Source organism: Nannospalax galili, unplaced genomic scaffold (genome assembly GCF_000622305.1).
Source record: "Nannospalax galili isolate Female #2095 unplaced genomic scaffold, S.galili_v1.0 scaffold95, whole genome shotgun sequence".
NCBI classification, from domain to species: Eukaryota; Metazoa; Chordata; class Mammalia; order Rodentia; family Spalacidae; genus Nannospalax; species Nannospalax galili.
The window spans coordinates 663,505-683,622 of record NW_008342393.1 but is presented as its reverse complement, the minus strand read 5'-3'; the positions used below and the strand labels follow the sequence as shown (position 1 = coordinate 683,622).

Here is a 20,118-nt window from a genome sequence, read left to right as displayed (position 1 = left end):
TAAAAAATATATATTTTATTTATTCTTTTTATTTTATGTGTATGAATGTATTGCCTGCACGTATGTGAGTGCACCCATGTCGTGAAATGCCGTGGAGGTCAGAAGAGGGCTTCGGATTCTCCTGGAACTGGAGTTAAGGATGGCTTGTAGCTGCCATGAGGGTGCTGGGAATTGAACCCGGGTCCTCTGCAAGAGCAGTGAGTGCTCTTAACTGCTGAGCTATCTCTCCAGTCCCGAGCTCAAGATAATTTAAAAAAATTTTTTATTATTTTTATTTTATGTGTAAGAGTATATTACCTACATGTAGGTAGGTGCATTTGAGTCACAAAATGTCCTCGGGGTCAGAAGAGGGTGTCAGATCCCCTGAAACTGGAGTTACAGATGGTTGTTAGCTACCATGTGGGTGCTGGGAATTGAACTCAGGTCCTCTGCAAGAGTAGTCAGTGCTTTTAACTGCTGAGCCATCTCTAGCTCCTCAAGATAATTAAAAGAAAAAGAAGGTGAAATTAATCTGATAATGTATATTTTACTTATGCCTAGAATATTATCATTTCAACATGTAATATAGAGTTAAGAGGAGGAATTCCACTTTTTGTTTCATGTTGAGCCTTTGGAATCCCTGGGTATTTCATATTGGTAGCACATGTCCGTTTAGACAGGCCATGCATGTTTCAAGGGCTCAGTAGTCACATACCAGTGACCATGAATAGCATAGCTTTAGACTGCTAGCCCTTAGAACCTGTTGACATGCTAAGGAGTTCTGCTGGAAAGAAGTGTGACCTTGACCCAGGGCTTCTCAGCCTGGTCCACTGGCAGGAAGTTGTTTGAATTGGAAAGAACTAATCACTGTTCTGCACACAGTGGACCCAGGACTACTTGTGCACTCAGTCAGGCAAACCAAAGGGAGAGAATGCCAATTCTAAGAAGGCTTGGGGGGGTGCTAGTGTCTCTGAGCTCACTGTTCATGTGCAACAAGGAGGGAGAATTGGGCTGAGACTTGAGGACAGGATGCCTGGGGCCCCTCCAAAGTCTTTCCTGAGTATGTAAGTGGTAGTGTTGCAGGAAGGGGAATTGGGGGCAGTGAGGTTGGTCCTGGTGCCCTGCAAACAGTGCTTACTTCCCTTCTCTGCCTCCATAGTGCCGCTCCATGGGCAGTCCCCCCTGGTGACGGGTGAACGCGTGGCTACCAGCATGAGGGCAGTGAGCAAGCTTCCGAGGCACCGGCCCCTGAGCCGCACTCAGTCCTCTCCGCTACCACAGAGTCCCCAGGCCTTGCAGCAGCTGGTTATGCAACAGCAGCACCAGCAGTTCCTAGAGAAGCAGAAGCAGCAACAGCTGCAGCTGGGCAAGGTACATGCAGAGAGGCAAACAGCCTGGGGCTGTGCCCTGGAGAAACCGGGGCTGGCAAGACAGACCAGGGCTGGGGGGAGCCTGTGCACTCAGAGGTGCCACCTTCTCACTCTCTAATTCACATAGAAGCTGTGTGTGGACAGGTGCCTGTCGAGGAGGAGAGAAGGGTAACAGTAGACCTGGTTAGGCTAAAGGCTGCACAGCTGCGCCCCCTCCCTGATGACGTGCCCCCTTCTCCCAGATCCTCACAAAGACTGGAGAGCTGTCAAGGCAACCCACCACCCACCCGGAGGAGACCGAGGAGGAACTGACAGAGCAGCAGGAAGCCTTGCTGGGGGAGGGGGCCCTGACTATGCCCAGGGAAGGCTCCACTGAGAGCGAGAGCACCCAGGAAGACCTGGAGGAAGAGGAGGACGAAGAAGAGGAAGAAGAGGACTGTATCCAGGTCAAGGATGAGGAGGGCGAGAGTGGCCCTGATGAGGGGCCAGACTTGGAGTCCAGTGCTGGCTACAAAAAGGTAACTGCATACACACCTGGTCCCCACCCTCTGCCCTTCCCTGTCCCCTTCTTTCCACCTAGCCCTTCCCTAGTGATACAGTTGCCAGATTGTAAGGAACAGCTGTCTGAAGAACAAGATGGGGAGGGGGAAGGCCAGGAAGAAGTGGAAGGGGGCACTGCTGTGTGGTCCCTGAGCGGTGCTTATCTGCCAGCCCCTTTGTGATTGTGCCTGCCTCTTACTGTGTGAGTGTCCACGCACGTGGCCTGTGTGTGTCTGCGTTTGTGTCTGCGTTGGCTGGTTGTGCGTTGGTCCCTGCGTGCATGCGCGCATTTGTACACACGCCCCCACTGTTACTACAGTCTGCCTTGCGCCTAGTGCCTAGTGCTCCATTCATTGCGGACAGAGCCCCAAGCCCTCTGGGCCTGACTCATCCCGCCCCCATCCCGCCCCCGCCCCTCTCAGCTTCTTACCTCAATGCTACTCTTTGGAGTGACTCATCACATCCCCCATCTTTCTCCATCTCGCAGGAGATGGCAAAGCTGGTGTGTCTTCTCTCCCTGGAGGGAACAAGTGGGAAGAGATTGGGGAAGGAGGAGACTTGGGGGCCCTCTGGAGGCCTGAAGGGCCCTGTACTCTTTCCAGGCCAAGTCTCACCTAGGTCCCTTCCCATTCCTTCCCAGCTGTTCACAGATGCCCAGCAGCTGCAGCCCCTGCAGGTGTACCAGGCACCTCTCAGCCTGGCCACTGTGCCTCACCAGGCTCTGGGCCGCACCCAGTCCTCACCTGCTGCTCCTGGGAGCATGAAGAGCCCCCCTGACCAGCCCACCAAGCACCTCTTCACCACAGGTAAGCTCCACCCACTGCTGGTAACATCCTTCCACCATGTACCAGGAGTCTGGGGGTACATTCCATGGTCCTGCAGACACACTGCAGGGAAGGAAGGCTATCATCTCTCCCTTGCCCCATAGTTATTCATGGGAGCAGAAGCAGCCTTCTGTCCAAGCTAGGAGGCCACCTGATTTTGCGCCATCACCCTACAAGCCCCAGAGCCTTGGGTGGAGAGCACTCACTGTCTTTAATTTTTATCCTCTAGCTTCCACTCCTCCTCCCTGTCAGGTTAACAGTGAGGCCTGAGTAGAATCCAGAAGGCTTTTCCCCATGAGACTGCCACATACTGGGTTCTGAGGGGGCACAGACTTGAAGATGATCCCATCTCACCAGTGGAGAATGATACATGGGCTGACAGGATGGGAGAAGGATGATGTGCCATTGGGGTCAGTCTAGGGGAGACAGAGGGACAAGGATCAGACCAGTGGCAGCCAGACTGGGCTTGAAGAGCAAAGAATTTTAGATGATGAGATGGTGGGTATGGGTACATGGCTAGGATGACCACAGATAAGTGTTAAGGCAGGGTATGGGTAGGACCTAGAACAGGCCTGGCTGACATGGGGGTCTGTGGCCCAGGTGTGGTCTATGACACGTTCATGCTGAAGCACCAGTGCATGTGCGGGAACACACATGTGCACCCAGAGCACGCCGGCCGCATCCAGAGCATCTGGTCCCGGTTGCAGGAAACAGGCCTGCTCAGCAAGTGTGAGGTGAGGGAACCCCCTGCCTCCAGCCAAGATGTCCATTGGAGCAGTGTCTTCACCTCCCTTCCTGGTGAAGCCTATTCCACACCCTCTAAACAGTCCCCAGGCTTCCCCAGTTCTGTCCCTTATGGTCTGTTTCCTTCGTGATCCCAAGCTGATGAGTCCTGGAGTAGAGTCCTCCAGGCCCAGGACATAGTTACTTCAAATCTTTTGGCTCTTCTGGAGGCTAGCTCTGTGGGTGCTGGGCTGTGGTGCTTAGGGGAGCTGAGCCTTCATTGTCACTGCTCTCCCTGGCCTCTCCTGCCCTCCTCTGGCAGCGGATCCGGGGTCGCAAAGCCACACTGGATGAGATCCAGACAGTGCACTCCGAGTACCATACCCTGCTCTATGGGACCAGCCCCCTCAACCGGCAGAAGCTGGACAGCAAGAAGCTGCTTGGTGAGCTGTAGAGAATGGCCCCAGGCATGCCCTTAGTCTCAGTGGGATGGGGCTGTCATGAAGATAGCCTTGGGTAGGCAGTGGTCTTGGTGGGTTTTCTTGGCAGAGGTGGCATAATTGCTACTTCTCATAGCACCAGAAGGTACTGTTAGCATAAATGCAACCTGAACATGCTGCAGGGCACCTTGCAGGAAGGTGGATTTGATGGTGGTAGGTGCTTTATCTTTCTCCCTATGCTGTCATACCCTGCCATTTTCCTCTAGAAGTAAGCTATCCCCCCCACCCCCCCACCCCAGACAGGGGACAGAGACTCCCAGCTGGCATGGACTGCATAGCAACCTTGCAGCCCTGGCAGTTGAGGCACCTTTCAAGAGTAGCTCTGTCCCTCTTCTGCAGGCCCCATCAGCCAGAAGATGTATGCCATGCTGCCTTGTGGGGGCATTGGGGTGAGTTGGACATGTGTGAATGGTCGTGGGTGGGTGGCTCACCGATCTTGGGCCTCTCCCTGCCCATCATGGGCTGTTGGCCTGTGCTCTGGTGCCCACCTCCACTCCGCCCCACCCCCTGTAGAGGGGCATATTGAAAGCTTTTTCTTCTGCCCTTACAGGTGGACAGTGACACCGTGTGGAATGAGATGCACTCCTCCAGTGCAGTGCGCATGGCAGTGGGCTGCCTAGTGGAGCTGGCCTTCAAGGTTGCTGCAGGAGAGCTCAAGGTAAGGGTGTGCTTGTGGTTCCATGCTCCTTGGTTGAGTCCTGTGTCTGCAGGAGCAGAGGTGAGGCAGCACTGGCCTTCCCTTCCGTAAGGCACTATCCTTTGCAACTTGTTTTTTTTTAAAGAACTTTTTAAAAAAAAATTTTATTATTTTTATTTTATGTGCATGAGTGTTTATGCCTTCCTGTAGGTAAGTGCACTCGTGCCGTGCAATGCCTGCGGAGATCAGAAGAGGCTGTCGGATCCCCTGGAACTGGAGTTATGGACAGTTGTTAGCTGCCATGTGGGTGCTGGGATTCGAACCTGGGTCTTCTGCAAGAACAGTGTTCTTAACCGCTGAGCCATCTCTCCAGCCCCTAAAGAACTTTTTTTTTATTTGTATGAGTGTTTTTTCTGTATGTATGTGTACTTCATGAATGAGTGGTACCCTTGGAGGCCAGAAGAGGATGTCAGATCTCCTGGAACTGGAGTTACACATGGTTGTGAGCTGCCATTTGGGTGCTAGGAACTGAACCCTGATCCTCTGCATGAGCAGCCAATGCTGTTAACTGCTGAGCCATCTCTCCAGTACCTCCTTTGCAACTTTTAACTCTTGAGTGCCAGGGTGGGGAAAAGCTCCAGGGACAGCCATGAATTGGGGGACATGAGGGACCAACAAGTAGGCAGTAATGCTCAGTGCTCTTGTGGGTATCTGCAAGGCAGAGACAGTATCTACCTGTCTAGGGGACCTGCAGTTGGCATTCATAACTGTGTTTAATGCATACGTATGTGTGTGTTTCTGTGTTCTCATCCTTTCCTGGCTTTTGTGCTTCTTTCCTGTGTCCATCCTGGTCTCTGGCTACCTGGCTCTCCTGACACTCATCTGTTCTGATTGTTTTTCAGAATGGATTTGCTATCATCCGGCCCCCAGGACATCATGCTGAGGAGTCCACAGCCATGTGAGTACAGCTCTGTCCCTGCCCTAGGCCCTCTGCCAGCAGCCCTTCCCATCTTTTGCTTGAAGCAAACCTCATATCACTCTGAAGCTGATCTCCCCTCCCTCTTCTGCCCCCCACCCCTCTCAGGGGATTCTGCTTCTTCAACTCCGTAGCCATCACAGCTAAACTCCTGCAGCAGAAGTTGAACGTGGGCAAGGTCCTCATCGTGGACTGGGTAGGCACTGGGCTGGGGAGCCAGGGCAGGGGCAGGAAGAACTGGGCCAGGGAGGGCCTTCAGGAAATGCCCCCTCCAGGCAGCCGGCACCAGGGCTCACTCGGTCTCACATACTGATAGCAGATAACCTTATGTCCCTCCTGCTGCATCATCAGTTGGGTCCATTCATTCCAGCCAGGCTCCTCCCTGGGAGACCCCAGTGTGCTTTTAGCCTGTTTACCCTGTCTTCTCGCTAGCAGCCTCCAGCATCCAAATGATTTCCTACTTTGAACAGTAGGGACAGGGGTGCCATCACTATTGCCAAAGCCATTTTCCTCCCTGCCCTCACCATTAGGGGCTGTGGTGTGCCAGGAACCTGACACACTGTGCTGCTCACAGCTACCTCTAGCAGTGAGTAGACATCCATTCCTCCCAGTGAAGACACATACTTAGCCAGGACCACAGCTCTGCTCCTGCTGCTGTGGGTGTTCCTCAGCACCCCTGTCCTAATGGTGGGGAAGAGGGTACACAGTACTCACTGCACTCAAGGAGTTACTGGGGCAATCTGTCAGCAAGGGAGGAATCTTTGAAACCCAGTCTATAGCCAGGCATCACCGGCATGACTATAATCCCAGCACTCAGGAGGCTGAGGCAGGAAGATTGAGAGTTCAAGGCTAACCTGGATTACATAGTGAGACCCTCAAAAATCTAAAATAAATTTATGTGAATGTTGAATCATCCTCTAGAGTTTATTTGCCTGTTTAAATTTCTTATCAGCCTGAGTTTCCCTTGCATCTCAGTGGAATGGGTTCTGCAGGGAAATAAGCCACATTCATCCTGTGGCTGTGTAGAGTCTGGACTCAGTGCCACAGCCTTGGAACCACTGGTGGGCCCATCTTCAGAGCTCATGGTAGGGTGGGTGGGGACAGGTGGCATTGTTGGCTTTTGGATTAGAGCATTCTACTACCTCTCCCCGTCAGGACATTCACCATGGCAATGGCACCCAGCAAGCATTCTACAATGACCCCTCTGTGCTCTACATCTCCCTACATCGTTATGACAACGGGAACTTCTTTCCAGGCTCTGGGGCTCCTGAAGAGGTACAGCTCCTGGGCCTCCATGTGGGCCCTTCCGGGAGGTAGCAGACTAGGGCCCAGCAGGAAGCCACGAATCCCATACGTGGTGCTGGTCCCTGGGGCATCTGAGGGCTCCTAGTGGGAGGACCACATAGGTCTGTTTCCCAGTCTTGCAAAGCAGAGGTCAGTGGAGTGAAACCTTGGAGGCAGGGGTGAGGATGGGGCAATATTTGGGATCCCCAGGCAATGAGAGTAACCCCTCCCTCATCTCATGCCAGGTTGGTGGAGGGCCAGGTGTGGGGTACAATGTAAATGTGGCGTGGACAGGAGGTGTGGATCCCCCCATTGGAGACGTGGAGTACCTGACAGCTTTCAGGTGGGGATTGAGAAGAGCCAGAGGAGGGGTGGGGAGGGGCAGCAGGTACTCAGTTGGAGTGGTGTGGCCTCAGTAGAAAGCCAAGTGTGGCAAGGCTCAGCCTGGCCCTGTGCTGGCATCAGCTTGGACCATCCTTTTGCAGGACAGTGGTGATGCCCATTGCCCATGAGTTCTCACCCGACGTGGTCCTAGTCTCCGCTGGGTTTGATGCTGTTGAAGGACATCTGTCTCCATTGGGTGGCTATTCTGTCACCGCCAGATGTGAGCCTCCGGGGGGTCTGATGGAGGGTGTGGAACAGTGAGGCATGTGGGACAGGGAATAGACTGATATTGCAGGGGAAGGGAGAGTAGGGGCCAGGTGTAAGACTTGGAATCATCCTGCTAGTTCCACCCACTCTTCCTCTGCCAACCCTGGCCTTGGGGGCGAGCGGATGAAAGTGGGGTAGCAAATGATGTAGTTTCCACTGGAGCTATGTGGATGGAGTTCATTGGTCCTTGACCTTCCAGAGATGCTCCCTCTACCACATTGTGATTATGTTTCTTAGCCTGTCTTATATTCAATTCACTGACATTTTACTTTATTATGGATATTTTGGACTTAAGACTGCCATCATATTTGGTGCTGTTTGTCCCACTTCTTGTTGTTTCTTTTTCTTTCTTACCGTCTCTTGAATTGATACAATTTATCATTCATCACCCTCTTTTCATTCATGTGCAAAGGTTTTGGCCACTTGACCAGGCAGCTCATGACACTGGCAGGAGGCCGGGTGGTGCTGGCCCTGGAAGGAGGCCATGACTTGACCGCCATCTGTGATGCCTCTGAGGCCTGTGTCTCGGCTCTGCTCAGTGTGGAGGTGAGTGGGGGGCAAGGAGGTGGGACAACAGAGATGTCCACTTCCTTGGGCCAGGTAGCCCTAAGGACTCCTTGAGAAAGTTTGCTTAGGTCCTGAGACTAGTTGGCCAGGGAGGGCTTTCTGAATAGGGCTTCCTCCCAAAAGCTGGTGCTTGCATATCACAAGAAGGTCTGGCTGAATGGGGACAGCTAGAGAGCGAGGCCTTCCCCTCGTCCCACCCTAAGCCTGCTCTTCTTTCTCTACCAGCTGCAGCCCTTGGATGAAGCAGTCTTGCAACAAAAGCCCAGTGTCAATGCAGTGGCCACACTAGAGAAAGTCATCGAAATCCAGAGTGCGTGGGGAAGGGCGGAGAGACTCAGACCTCAGTCTGCCTCAGGGGGCAGGGCTTGTGGGGGCAAGGGCACCAGAGCTGGGGGTATATATGGAGGGATTTGCCTTGCACATCTGTCTTGCACAGGCAAACACTGGAGCTGTGTGCAGAGGTTTGCCACTGGGTTGGGCTGCTCTCTACGGGAAGCCCAAGCAGGTGAGACGGAGGAGGCCGAGACTGTGAGCGCCATGGCCTTGTTGTCAGTGGGGGCTGAGCAGGCCCAGGCTGTTGCAGCTCAAGAGCACAGCCCCAGGTAAACTACTTACCTTCCACTCCCTGCCCTGGCCTAAGGTGGTGCTGTCCACTCAGTGCCCTCCCTTTGCTTGTCCCCACAGGCCGGCAGAAGAGCCCATGGAGCAGGAGCCTGCCCTGTAACACCCTGGCCCCCGTCCCTCTGGGCTTCATCATTGTGATTTTGTTTATTTTTTCTATTAAAAACAAAAAGTCACACATTCAACAACGTGTGCCGTGTGGGTCTCTCAGCCTTAGCACCTCCTGCTCCTCTAAGCTGTCTCAGGCCCCCCTGCCATATGGCTTGTGTCTCAGCTGTAGAAATCAGTTCCTTCTGTAGGGGATGGGGTGCAGTGTCCAGTCCCTCTCCCATGTTGTATCTCACACCCACTTCCCTGAATTCTGTCATTTTCCACCTTGGACAGTGCTCCAGATAGCATCCTCCAGTTCTGGGGCACTTGAGTGAGGCGAGAACAGTAAGTTGGTACCTTGGCTTTAGCTGACTTGTGGGGAATGCCTTAATTTCACCCCCACCCCTCTCCATCCTCAGGTGAATCCACTACTGTCTAAAAGGCCAAGTGGAGGGGAGGTAGGCCCCCACCCCGTACTTTCCCTGTCCTCACCATTCTTCTCCTCTCTGGCCTCAGCACTGCACTTGTACCCAGGATGTGGGCTTTAGACCTATGGCCAGATGTCTTGTCATACTTCCGGGAGCCCAGAGGGTACAAGGGGATACGCAGCTCGCATCCTGAGTTCTGAGGGGCCAGGAAGAGCTACAGAAGCAGGCAGGTTCTCCACCTTAACTCTGTTGACCTCTCTGCCTTGTGCTGGTCCAGCCTGGGGAGGGAAAATGGACCCTGCTGGAGCTCTAAACTGGTGAGAGCCCCTTTGCTGTTCTGAACCAGATTTTCCCCAGCCATCAAATGCTGCAAGCAGAAGGATCAAGACTAACTTCCCTTCTGGTGCCTACTGCTTTGAAGCCTGGGGATGTTGAGAGATAGTTCTAGAATGGACAGAGGAGTCTAAGAATCAGCTCTCAGCAGGAATTTCCCTTCCTCCTGAGTTCCCTTTGCTGGCCACTAGCCTAAGAGAGCAAAGACCAGGAGAAGGTTAGGGGATGTTCCTTTCTTTTCTAGTAGCCCCATGGTCCAGGGGCTGGGGCCCTCAGGCTTTCGGAAGTCTAGCTTGTAGGAAACCAAAGATGGGAAGTGGCTCCTAGGGGGCCAACTCTTCCTCCCCATACCACATATACTTTCTCTCCTTCCATCCCCAGGGCCCCACCCATCTGTTTACATATTTATTATCCTGATGGGGGCCTGAGCAGGGTTGAGGGAGCCAGGGGAGGGGCAGGAGTCCCACCACCATTGGTTCATTGTGTGCTTGCGTGTTGTGTTCTAGAGCCTCCTGGGGATGGGGACGGGGATTAGGAGCAGTGAATCAGGCCTTCCTGCACTGAGCCCCAGGCTCCGGGTCTCTCACCCTCCCTCTCCCTGTGGCTGGTCTAGTTCTCATGTAAACCCACTCCTGCTTTGTCTCCCTGGATATGGATTTCGGTTAAGTATTTTGTAACCCGTTACACTGTGTGTCCTTGTGTAAATAAACTTGTTTGTGGCAGTGCCTTCTGAGGCTAATGTCTATTCTCTGGGTTCCCAAATGGAATAGAGGTTCTCCTCTCCTTTCCTAGTAAAAAAAAAAAAAAAAAAACTGCCTTTTTTCAAGCCCTGGACTAGAAGCCAAGCTGAGAATCTGGAAGCCTTTGTGGGAGCTTTCTGGACTATAGGGAAAGCTAGAGTTCCACTAAATTTAGCTACTACATTTCAGGAGATCTCTGTTATGGCCTTGGTAGTGACTGGAGGGTGGGATGAAGTCTTAGCTGAGTTTTCAGTCCCCCTTTACCTCTGTCTCTAAATAAAAGGAATGGGGGGAGCTGGTGAAGATGTACACATAGGCAAGAAAGGAATCCAGACGTTTCAAGGGCTTTATTGGAGCCCTCCTGAGCCACTCCTCACAGTGTGCAGAAACCTACCTCCCTACCCTCAGTCCTGCAGTTGCTTTCACTGTGGGAACCTGGGAAAAAAGGCATGAGGCTTGGCATCCCTGGGAGACAAAAGGGCCTTCTTTAAAGGGGGATAAAACCCTAAAATGGCAGAGTGTGGGACAGAAATGAAATTCAGGGTGATTAGGGCCTGCTTGGAGCCCAGGAAGAGATGGGGCTGCGTCCTCGAGTGTGGTGGTCACGGAGTGTTGCCCTTCAGGAGGGAGAATGGCAGAAGGAGGCATAAGACATCAGGAAGAGCGGATGGGCGGTGCTTCCTGGGCACTGAATGTGTGCACCACCCAGGGCACAAGGGCCAGGACCAGGCATGGCCAGAGGGTGTATTTGAGGAAGTTGAAGATGTAGAAGAGGCTGATCTGAGGGGGGTGGCCCAGCCAGTCCAGGAAGACCAGCAGCCCCATAGCCAGCACAAAGCATGCTATCTTCTGACCATTTCCCAGGGATGCTCGCCGTATCTGGGCATAGCAGGGGGAATGCAGGGCAATGCCCAGACCCAGGGCAGCTCCTGAGTCACGGCTCAGTGAGGCAAAGGGCCGACTGTCCAAGTGCACCCACTCAGGCCGCTCACACCACTTGGAAGCCAAGCTGATGGACCTGTGGGGAAGAGGAATTCTTGCCAGGACAGATTGGAAATTAGCAAGCCACTGGCTCTTAGCCATATGCTTTTGGTGGCCTGCTCCTATGTGCTGTGCCCCAGGAGCACCTCTGCCTAGGTATAGTTACATTAATGTGTCCTTTTCTAACCACAGTGAACTACATATCCTCTAGCTAGGTGCAGGTGAGACAGGACCCCAGCTGCCCATACTCCAAAGTGGGACTTACCAGGAAAGATCCAAGCCCAGTGAAAGGAGGGTCCAATAGATGAGGCTGGCACCCAGCATGAGGGCCAGGGCAGTCAACCCATAGAAGCTGAGTTCCTGCTCCATGGGCACCCGGGGGGCCATCAGCCAGCCCAGGATAGCACCTAAAGGAGTGGGGAAAAAGCAGATTTAAGTTTGGGAAAATGACCAACCCCCTCACCTTCAGTGCAGGAAAACAGACAAGAGGGGAGGCCTTGAGAATGGCTCTATAGAAGCTGGGAAGGCTGGGAAGTTCCTAGACTGGTCCTCCCACTGCCAAAGGCACCCTCTTGGCCCACCCTGTTGTCCCAATTGCTCACCAGTTATTAGGCCGCCCAACACCTGGTGAGGGAAATGTGCTAAGAGGAAGACCCGAGATAGGCCGACTGCCAATAGGAAGGTGCAATAAGTCAGGCTAGGAATCACCCTTACCCAGCGGCTAGAAAGAAGAGAGACAAATGGCTCAAGGGATGTCCAACACGGCTTGGCTTTCTTCAGCACCCAAACACTTCAGAGTTTGAATCAACACCCCAGGGCTCCCAGAACTCCAGCACCCAGTCTATCATGCTGTGTAGTCTTTTGGGTCCAGAATGCCATCACTCCTGCTCCTATTTGGTGGGCAATACCAAGGGCATACCTGTGGGCTCGAGTGGCCAACTGAGATGAGAGGGCCGTCATTATGGGCCAGAGAGCTGCTCCTGTGATCATGCAATGGCCAGAAGGGCTACCTGCCAGGAGATCCAAAAGTTCATGGTGAAAAAAATGGAGGTGGGGCCGGGCATGGTGGCACAGGTCTTTAATCCCAGCACTTGGGAGGCAGAGGCAGGTGGATCTTTGTGAGTTCGAGGCCAGCCTGGTCTACATAGTGAGTTCTAGGACAGCTGGGGCTACAAGGAGACCCTGTCTCAAAAAGACCAAAACAAAAAAAAAAAAAACCAAAAAAAAAAAACCCAGGTGCTCCTGAGGACCCCTCTACACAGCTGCCTCACCTGAATAAAAAGAGTTTTCTGGACCAGTAAACTGAGAGGCTGGGACTGTTTAGGCCACCCTAGCTGAAGAGTGGTCTGAAATGTTCACTTGAATCCTAACCACACTGGGAATGGGAGGAAGTTGGAGCTTTTCTCACCTGGACCTGTTTCACAAGAAGAGGGGTACTGGTGAACCTGGGCTGGAGACTGGCCGTAGTACCCAGATTCATGAACCCACCAAAAGGGCCTGTCTCCAAACAGAAACCTGAAAGAGACAAGATATAGGACCATATTGCATGCACACACTGCTGGAGGTTTGGAGGGGACAGAAGAACTCTGGAGGGCTGAGGGTGCACTCAGAAGGGGACTAGCCATTACCTTGACAGAGGCCAGATACTGTGGTGAGAGATGTGTGTGTGTATGTGTGTGTATGAAAGAGAGACAGAGAGACAGAGACAGTTATAAACAGAGAGGTCCCACAGCAGGGACAGCTCTTTTCTTCTTAGGACCTGGTCTTTTCAACTCCTTCCCTGTCCTTGCTCCCCATCATATGCCCAGGTGCAGTTTGAGTTGCCAATACTTAAATTATTTAGGCGAGTTTCTCATCTGAAATTGGGAATAAGGAATGTACAGAGGAGCCTAAGAAAGACTAAGGAAGACACCTGGCCTAGCAGGTGTCTGGCTGGGCTCTGGGGAGTCCCACCTAGAAGAGGCTGTGGGCAGGAAGCACAGTGCTGAAGGAGATTTCAGAAAGAACTGTCTTTCCCCACCAAAAACTCAATCTCACACACATCAAATGCTGAGCACCAAGTTAGAAAATAAATATGGGGTCAGGTATGCCTGTCATCCCAGCACTCAGGAGACTGAGGCAAGAGGACTGCCAGTCTGGGCTACCTGGTGAGACCCTGTATCAATTAAAATAATAATAGTGGGCTGGAGAGATGGCTCAGCGGTTAAGCTTAACACTAACTGTTCTTGCAGAAGACCTGGGTTCAAATCCCAGCACCCACATGGCAGCTAACAACTGCCAGTAAACTTACCTATATGCAGGCAATACACACATACACATAAAATAAAAATAATATTTCTTAAAAAATAAAATAATAGGTGGGCGTGGTGGTGCACGCCTTTAATCCCAGCACTTGGGAGGCAGAGGCAGGCAGATCTCTGTGAGTTCAAGACCAGCCTACATGGTCTACATAGTGAGTTCCAGGACAGCTGGGGCTACAGGGAGACCCTGTCTCAAAAAGACCAAAAAATAAATAAATAAATAAATAAAATAATAATAATAATAGGCCTATCACTTAGGTATTAGACATTTGGCTTATATAGACACTGTGGGGAGGAGAAAGCATAAAGCAAGGGGGCTGTTAGGTAAGAAGGAAATGACTGGACAACTGCTTGGAGTTTACAGTAGGGACGAAACCCTTAGGGGCACTCAGTCTACTAAGTCATTTCAGCTCATTCAGTGTCTCCTATGAACCTCCCTTCTATCCCTCAGGGTGAGAACTTGGCAACAGAGGCTGAAGTGGACTGAGGTGAGGCTGCTTATCTAGTGACTCCCTTCTATACCCAAAAGACAGAAGAAAAACAAACCAAAAAACCAGGTGGCACAAAATGATAAACCCTAAGGGCTGCAGGAAGCCCAGCAGAATGGGATTCCTGACTTCTCAGGGTGAGAAAGAGAGTGTTCCTTACAGGGAGGGCGAGATTTCTCTAGAACTTTTCAAACTTCAAAGGGCACAGGGATCACAAATACCCAGGGGACCTTGTTAAAATGCAGATCTGGCCAGAGACCTCGGATTCCGCATTTCTAGAAAGCCTTTAAGTACTGCCAGTGCTTTTGGGTAGGAACCAAGAACCACACCTTAATTTGCAAGGCAGTAGTTGCCTAACACAAAGTACGATAATTACGTCAAGCAAGGGAACAAATGAATGAAAAGGTGAGCAAAGAAGACTTCCTGCCACCTATATCTCCATTGATACGTGTTAAAATGCAGATTTCTAACTTCTCTCGAGGTTCTAAGTCCCTAGGTCTCAGGTGGAGAGGGATGTAGTTACAATTGAAACAAGCCCCTTAGATGATTTCTCTGATCGAAACAGTTTGAGAAGTGGGTGAAGTGTGAGGCCAAAGATGCAAAGATGCTCAAAGGAGAAACCCAGGGGCTCCGAGATGCGGGCGGCGCTGCCTATGAGGGACCTACTGAGGGAGACAAGGGCCCCAAGGAGCTAGGGGGCCAGGATGCCCGAGGGGTTCGCTGTCTCACCACTTGAAGACAAGGTTGAGCCACTCAGTAACGAAGCTGATCCAGAATACCGCGATGCCCACGCGGCGAGAGGTGTAGTAGGCCGCGGGAAAGTAGAACATAAAGAGGCTCTTGGGATCTCCCAGAAAGGTGACCCAGAGCCACACGTTCTCTAGCCAGGGCAGCCGGTTCTGCAGCGCCTCGGCTATCGCGATGCCCGCGCCCAGCGTGGACTCCATGGAGACGCAGGGGTCGGTCGGACCCGGGTCTGTCCCGGGGAGGACGCGGAAGAGACCTGGCAACAACAAACTCACTACCTTCTTAACGGCCCTCTAAAACCCACCCTCCTTAGCCCCCCGGGCCCCGCCCTCCTCCCCAGAGGTCCAAGCCAGGCCCCGCCCCTGCCCCGCCTCCGCTGGCCCCCGCGCGTCGGGCCTGTGGCGGGTACAGTTTCCTCCAGCACTGTTCCCTCGCCTTCCTCGCTACTGGGCAGCGGAGGGGACAAACCTTTGCGAAGGCGTTTCCTTAGGGCCCCACGTGGCCGCTGTTGCCGGCACGTGTACTGTCTGCGTAGCGCAGAAACTCGCTGCTGTTCCGGGTCAGGGGACAGACTAATCGGCCAGTGGTGCATCCAGGTTTGTTGCTCTGCTGCTACGAAGGCGGATGTTTAATCTCCAGGATACCTTCCAGATCCGACCTGTTTTCTGCAACATCGCTACCCACTCCCCCAAATCTAGATCCTTTGAAGAGCAAGCTACGGACAGTCTTCCAAGAGAGAGTCAAAGCGGAATCCTCAATTTGCACACACCCCTAATCTATCCTATCTCAGGATTTTCCCACCCTAATTCATTCGTTATTGATTCGGAGGCTGGTAAGCCTTTTGATTTTGAGATGTCTTTCTGAAACCGAATTCCTACGTGTTGTCGGTGTTATATGTGAGACCCTTTCCTTGCCCTCACCTCTTAATATCCTTCTGCCTGCCATCCAGAACCCCACCGGGCAGATAAACCAGGAGATAGTAACGTTTCTATGGGAAGAGGAGGGGCACACACCTGCTACAAGTTTTGAAATAATTTGGAGTAACACACAAAGTAGACTCTGCAACTATTCTAGGGGAGGTCCGCTTAGAGGTAGAGGTCCGTGGGAGAAGCCTTGTTCCAGCGGCTCTTCAATTTCCAGCCTCGAACAACTTTGTTCTAGAAGCGTTTTCTGAAAGGAGAATAAAAATGAGGGTGTAAATTTGAGAAGGGGTTGGGGGTCAGAGGAAGCTGGATGGAAATCTCAGTTCACTTTCTTGAAAGAAAACCTAAATTTCATACCATTTATTTATTTATTTATTTATTTATTAATTATTTTTGAGATAGGTTTGGTCCAGGCTAGTCTGGAACTCTCTCCTAGGACCTCTGAGATTATAGGCTTGCACTATCACTGCCAACTTTTTTTAATTAAAAATTTTTTTAAAAGTATTTTATTTATAATTTTTATTTTATGTGTATGAGTGTATTGTCTGCGTGTATGTGAGTGCACCTGTGTCATGCAATGCCGCGGAGGTCAGAAGAGGGCTTTGGATTCCCCTAGCACTGGAGTTAAGGACGGTTCGTAGCCGCCATGTGGGTGCTGGTCATCAAACCCGGGTCCTCTGCAAGAGCAGTCAGTGCTCTTAACCACTGAGCCATCTCTCCAGCCCCTAATTAAAAATTTTTTAAAAATTATTTTGAGCCGGGCGTGGTGGCACGTGCCTTTAATCCCAGCACTCGGGAGGAGGAGGCAGGCGGATCTCTGTGAGTTCAAGGCCAGTCTGGTCTACATAATGAGTTCCAGGACAGCTACAGGGAGACCCTCTCAAAAAAAAAAAAAAGACGAAAAAAATGATTATTTTTATTTTATATGTAGTGTATTGCCTGCATGTACGTAAGTGCACCCATGCATGCAGTGCCCGTGGAGGCCAGAAGAGGGCGTCGTATCTCCTAGAACTGGAGTTTGGTTCTTAGCCACCATGCTAGTGTTGGGAACCAAATCCAGGCCCTCCGAAAGAGCAGCAATACTGTCTTTCTTTTCCTGATGATCCTTCAGATTTTCTACATTCTCTAGAAAGCTCTCGACCATCTGTGGTTTTCCTTTCAGCTATCTGCAGTCAACTATGGTGTGAAAATACTAAGTGGAAAAGTCCAGAACTAATTCATAAGGTTTAAGTTGTGTGCAGTGCTGATAGTGTCATGGAATCTCGGTTTATCCTGCTGCATCCAGCCTGGGATGTGGATAATCCTTTTGCTAGCATAGCCATACTTATATCCACTACTTATCCATTAGTCAGTTAGTAAATGTCTTATCAGATCTACTGCCTTGATATTGCAGTATTTGTGTTCAAGTAATTCTTATTTCACTTAATGATAGCCCAAAACCCAGTAGTAGTGATGTTAGTGAATCACATATACCATAGAGAAGCTACAAGCGGTTAAAGTTCTGTAAGATACTCTGAAATAGAGAAATTACATTCATATAACTTACTATGATATATTCTTCTTTTAATTAGTAGTTGTGAGGCTCTTACTGGGCCTCACTTAGAAACTTTATCATCAGGATGGAGGGATTGGAAAAAAAATTCTGTGTAGGGATTAGTAATTTTCAGAGTTTCAGGCATGCCCTAGAGGAAAAGTGGAGACTACTGTAATTATAATGCTGTATAAAAAGTGGAGTCAGGAGGCTGGAGAGATGGCTCAGCGGTTAACAGCACTGACTGCTCTTGCAGAGGACCCGGGTTTGATTCCCAGCACCCACTTCGCAGCTACGAACCATCCTTAACTCCAGTTCCAGGGGAATCTGAAGCCCTCTTCTGACCTCCGCGGCATTGCACGACATGGGTGGACTCATATACATACAGGCAATACACTCATACACATGAAATAAAAATAATAAATAAAATATATTTTTTTTTAAAGTGGAGTCAGGGGCTGGAGAGATGGCTCAGCAGTTGAGAGCACTGGCAGCTCTTGCAGAGGATCTGGGTTTGATTCCCAGCAGCCATATGGCAGCTAACCATATGAAACATACAGGCAATATACTCATAACATAAAAACAATAGCTGGGCTGGTGGTGCATGCTTTTAATCCCAGCACTCAGAAGCAGACAGAAGCAGGTGAATCACAGAAGCAGGTGAATCTCAGTGAGTTCAAGGTCAGCCTGGTCTACATAGCTAGTTCCTGGCCAGCTGGGGCTACAGAGAGACCCTGTCTCAAAAGGATCAAAATAAAGGCCAGGCGTGGTGCAGGCCTTTAATCCCAGCACTCAGGAGGCAGAGGCAGGCAGATCTCTGTGAGTTCAAGGCCAACCTGGTTCACATAGTGAGTTCCAGGACAGCTGGGGCTATAGGGAAACCCTGTCTTAAAAGACCTAAAAAAAAAAAAGACCAAAATAAAATAAAATAAAATAGGGGCTGGAGAGATGGCTCAGCACTTAAGAGGACTGACTCCTCTTGCAGAGGACCTGGGTTCGATTCCCAGCGCCCACATGGCGGCTACGAACCATCCTTAATTCCGGTTCCAGGGGAATCCCAAGCCCTCTTCTGACCTCCACGGTAATTCAAAACAAAATAAAGCCAGGTGTGGAGCATGCCTTTAATCCCAACAACTGGGAGACTGAGGCAGGCAGATTGCTGAGATCAAGGAAGGCCAGCCCTGCAGTGGGACTATAGGAGAGACCTTGTCTTAAAATCTCAAAAAGACCAAAAAAAAAAAAAAAACCCAAAAAGCCAAAATAGTTTTTAAAAAATAAAAAATAAATAAATAAAATAAAAATATTAAAATATTTTTTGTTAAAAAAGTGGAATCAAACTCAGGAAGGCTGTGTACACCTTTAATTCTAGCACTTGGGAGGCTGAGGCAGGTGGATCTCTGTGCTATTGAAGCCAGCCTGGTCTACATAGTGAGTGATGGGATTAAAGGCCTGCACCACCACACCTGGCCAAAATAATCTTTAACCACCCCACCCCTAGAAACAAGTCAAACCCAGGTGTAGAGGTGCATGCCTTTAATCCCAGCACTCAGGAGGCAGAGGCAGGTGGATCTCTGTGAGTTCAAGGCCAGCCTGGTTTACATAGAGAGCTCCAGGCCAACTGAATCTTGAGGCTACAGGGAGACCCTGTCTCAAAAAGACCCAAAAAAAAAAAAAAAAAGAGGAAAAAAAGTGGAGTCAGTGTTGGAGATATAGCTTGGCAGTGGTGCAAGGCCCACAGTTCAACCCCCAGCACACCTCTTCTTTCCCCCAAAAGCAGAGTTCCGTATGATTTGTTATGGGGGCCAGTACAAGGGTGAAGGTCATGAAACTCCTCAGAAAAAATTAAGTATGAAGGAGAATTTTTTTTAATTTTTATTTTTTATGTGTATGCGTGTATTGCCTGCATGTAGGTAAGTGCACCCATGCTGTGCAATGCCGGCAGAGGTCAGAAGAGGCTGTTGGATCCCCTGGGACTCGAGTTACGGACAGTTAGCTGCCATATGGGTGCTGAGATTCACATCAGGTCTTCTGCAAGAATAAGCAGTGTTCTTAACCGCTGAGCCATCTCTCCAGCCCCGAAGGAGAAGAATTTTTATTTCTATTATAATGATTGTACCAGTGCCTCCACCACCAACCAGGAAGTTCTTGTCTCTTAGAGGGCAAGGAAACACTTTAGAACTTTGTTCAGGATTAGTAGTGCCAAAGCTGGCCCTCTGCCTCCTTCTAAACTAGAGAAAGGCCAACTTGCTTCTCATGCATGAGGCTCCCATACTTTTATATTGTAGAGGGTGGGTTAGGGATGGCAGTTGGTGGTGAGACCTCTAAAAGTGCATCTGCACAGTATCTTACATAAAGGTAGCAAAGCAGTCATTGTATGTATCATATAGACATTATTGGAGGGGCAGGACCCTCCCAAATACCCCTTTGTCATTATTGCTGATCCTTGTTCCTGCCTTTCCCCACTCCATTTTTTTTTTATGTACATGAGTGTTATGCCCCCATGTGTGTAAGTGCACCTATGTCATGCAGTAGAGTGCCCCGAGGAGGACAGAAGAGGATATCGGCTTCCCTGGAACTGGAGTTACAGATGGTTGTTAGCACCATGTGGGTTCTGGGATTCGAACCTGGAACTTCTGCAAGAACAGCCAGTGTTCTTAACTGCTGAGCCATCTCTCCAGCTTCGCCCCACCTCTAATTTAAAAAAAAATTCCTGCGTATGAATGTTTTGCCTGCATAGATAAAAGTGCACCACATGTGTGCAATGCCCGAGGAGTTCAAAAGAGGGCGTCAGATCCTCTGGAATTGGAGTTCTATGTTGAACCCAGGTCCTCTGCAAGAGCAGCAAGTGCTCTTAGCTGGGGAGTTGTTTCTCCAGTCCCTCCCCA

General features: G+C 50.7%; 2 protein-coding genes across 6 annotated transcripts in view; one reads left to right on the top strand and one right to left on the bottom strand.

The window, feature by feature from the left end:
* The window catches only part of Hdac5 (histone deacetylase 5), a 38,113-nt gene extending 29,256 nt beyond the window's left edge, over positions 1 to 8,857 (top strand). For 4 of the 5 annotated variants that reach the window (XM_008838157.2, XM_008838156.2, XM_029565995.1 and 1 more), the window contains 16 exons: positions 1,139 to 1,350; positions 1,592 to 1,867; positions 2,530 to 2,695; positions 3,314 to 3,447; positions 3,759 to 3,879; positions 4,276 to 4,325; positions 4,487 to 4,594; positions 5,476 to 5,531; positions 5,658 to 5,745; positions 6,705 to 6,824; positions 7,079 to 7,176; positions 7,319 to 7,437; positions 7,897 to 8,030; positions 8,277 to 8,361; positions 8,488 to 8,653; positions 8,736 to 8,857. In XM_008838157.2, the coding sequence (XP_008836379.1) occupies positions 1,139 to 1,350; positions 1,592 to 1,867; positions 2,530 to 2,695; positions 3,314 to 3,447; positions 3,759 to 3,879; positions 4,276 to 4,325; positions 4,487 to 4,594; positions 5,476 to 5,531; positions 5,658 to 5,745; positions 6,705 to 6,824; positions 7,079 to 7,176; positions 7,319 to 7,437; positions 7,897 to 8,030; positions 8,277 to 8,361; positions 8,488 to 8,653; positions 8,736 to 8,775 (1,973 nt within the window). In that variant the 3' untranslated portion in view covers positions 8,776 to 8,857. Of the gene's footprint in view, positions 1 to 1,138; positions 1,351 to 1,591; positions 1,868 to 2,529; positions 2,696 to 3,313; positions 3,448 to 3,758; positions 3,880 to 4,275; positions 4,326 to 4,486; positions 4,595 to 5,475; positions 5,532 to 5,657; positions 5,746 to 6,704; positions 6,825 to 7,078; positions 7,177 to 7,318; positions 7,438 to 7,896; positions 8,031 to 8,276; positions 8,362 to 8,487; positions 8,658 to 8,735 lie in introns of those variants that run through there. The other variant, XM_008838155.3, reaches the window with a different exon arrangement.
* A 1,736-nt stretch (positions 8,858 to 10,593) lies between these two features.
* G6pc3 (glucose-6-phosphatase catalytic subunit 3) lies at positions 10,594 to 14,979 on the bottom strand. Its single transcript, XM_017799410.2, has 6 exons — positions 14,762 to 14,979; positions 12,653 to 12,759; positions 12,164 to 12,254; positions 11,847 to 11,965; positions 11,510 to 11,651; positions 10,594 to 11,281 (listed from the first exon to the last, which is right to left on the bottom strand). The coding sequence occupies exons 1-6, from the start codon at positions 14,977 to 14,979 to the stop codon at positions 10,918 to 10,920; spliced, it is 1,041 nt and encodes a 346-aa protein (XP_017654899.1). The 3' UTR covers positions 10,594 to 10,917.
* Between the last annotated feature and the right edge of the window lie 5,139 nt (positions 14,980 to 20,118).

Bases quoted from the DNA above. Each gene is read 5' to 3' on its own strand.
- G6pc3 (XM_017799410.2), bottom strand. From the start codon at position 14,979: ATGGAGTCCACGCTGGGCGCGGGCATCGCGATAGCCGAGGCGCTGCAG. The intron at 11,652-11,846 runs GTGAGCAATTGG...CCACTCCTTTAG, and splicing joins GTTGGGCGGCCTAATAACTG to GTGCTATCCTGGGCTGGCTG. The intron at 11,282-11,509 runs GTAAGTCCCACT...TCTTCCCCACAG, and splicing joins CTGGGCTTGGATCTTTCCTG to GTCCATCAGCTTGGCTTCCA.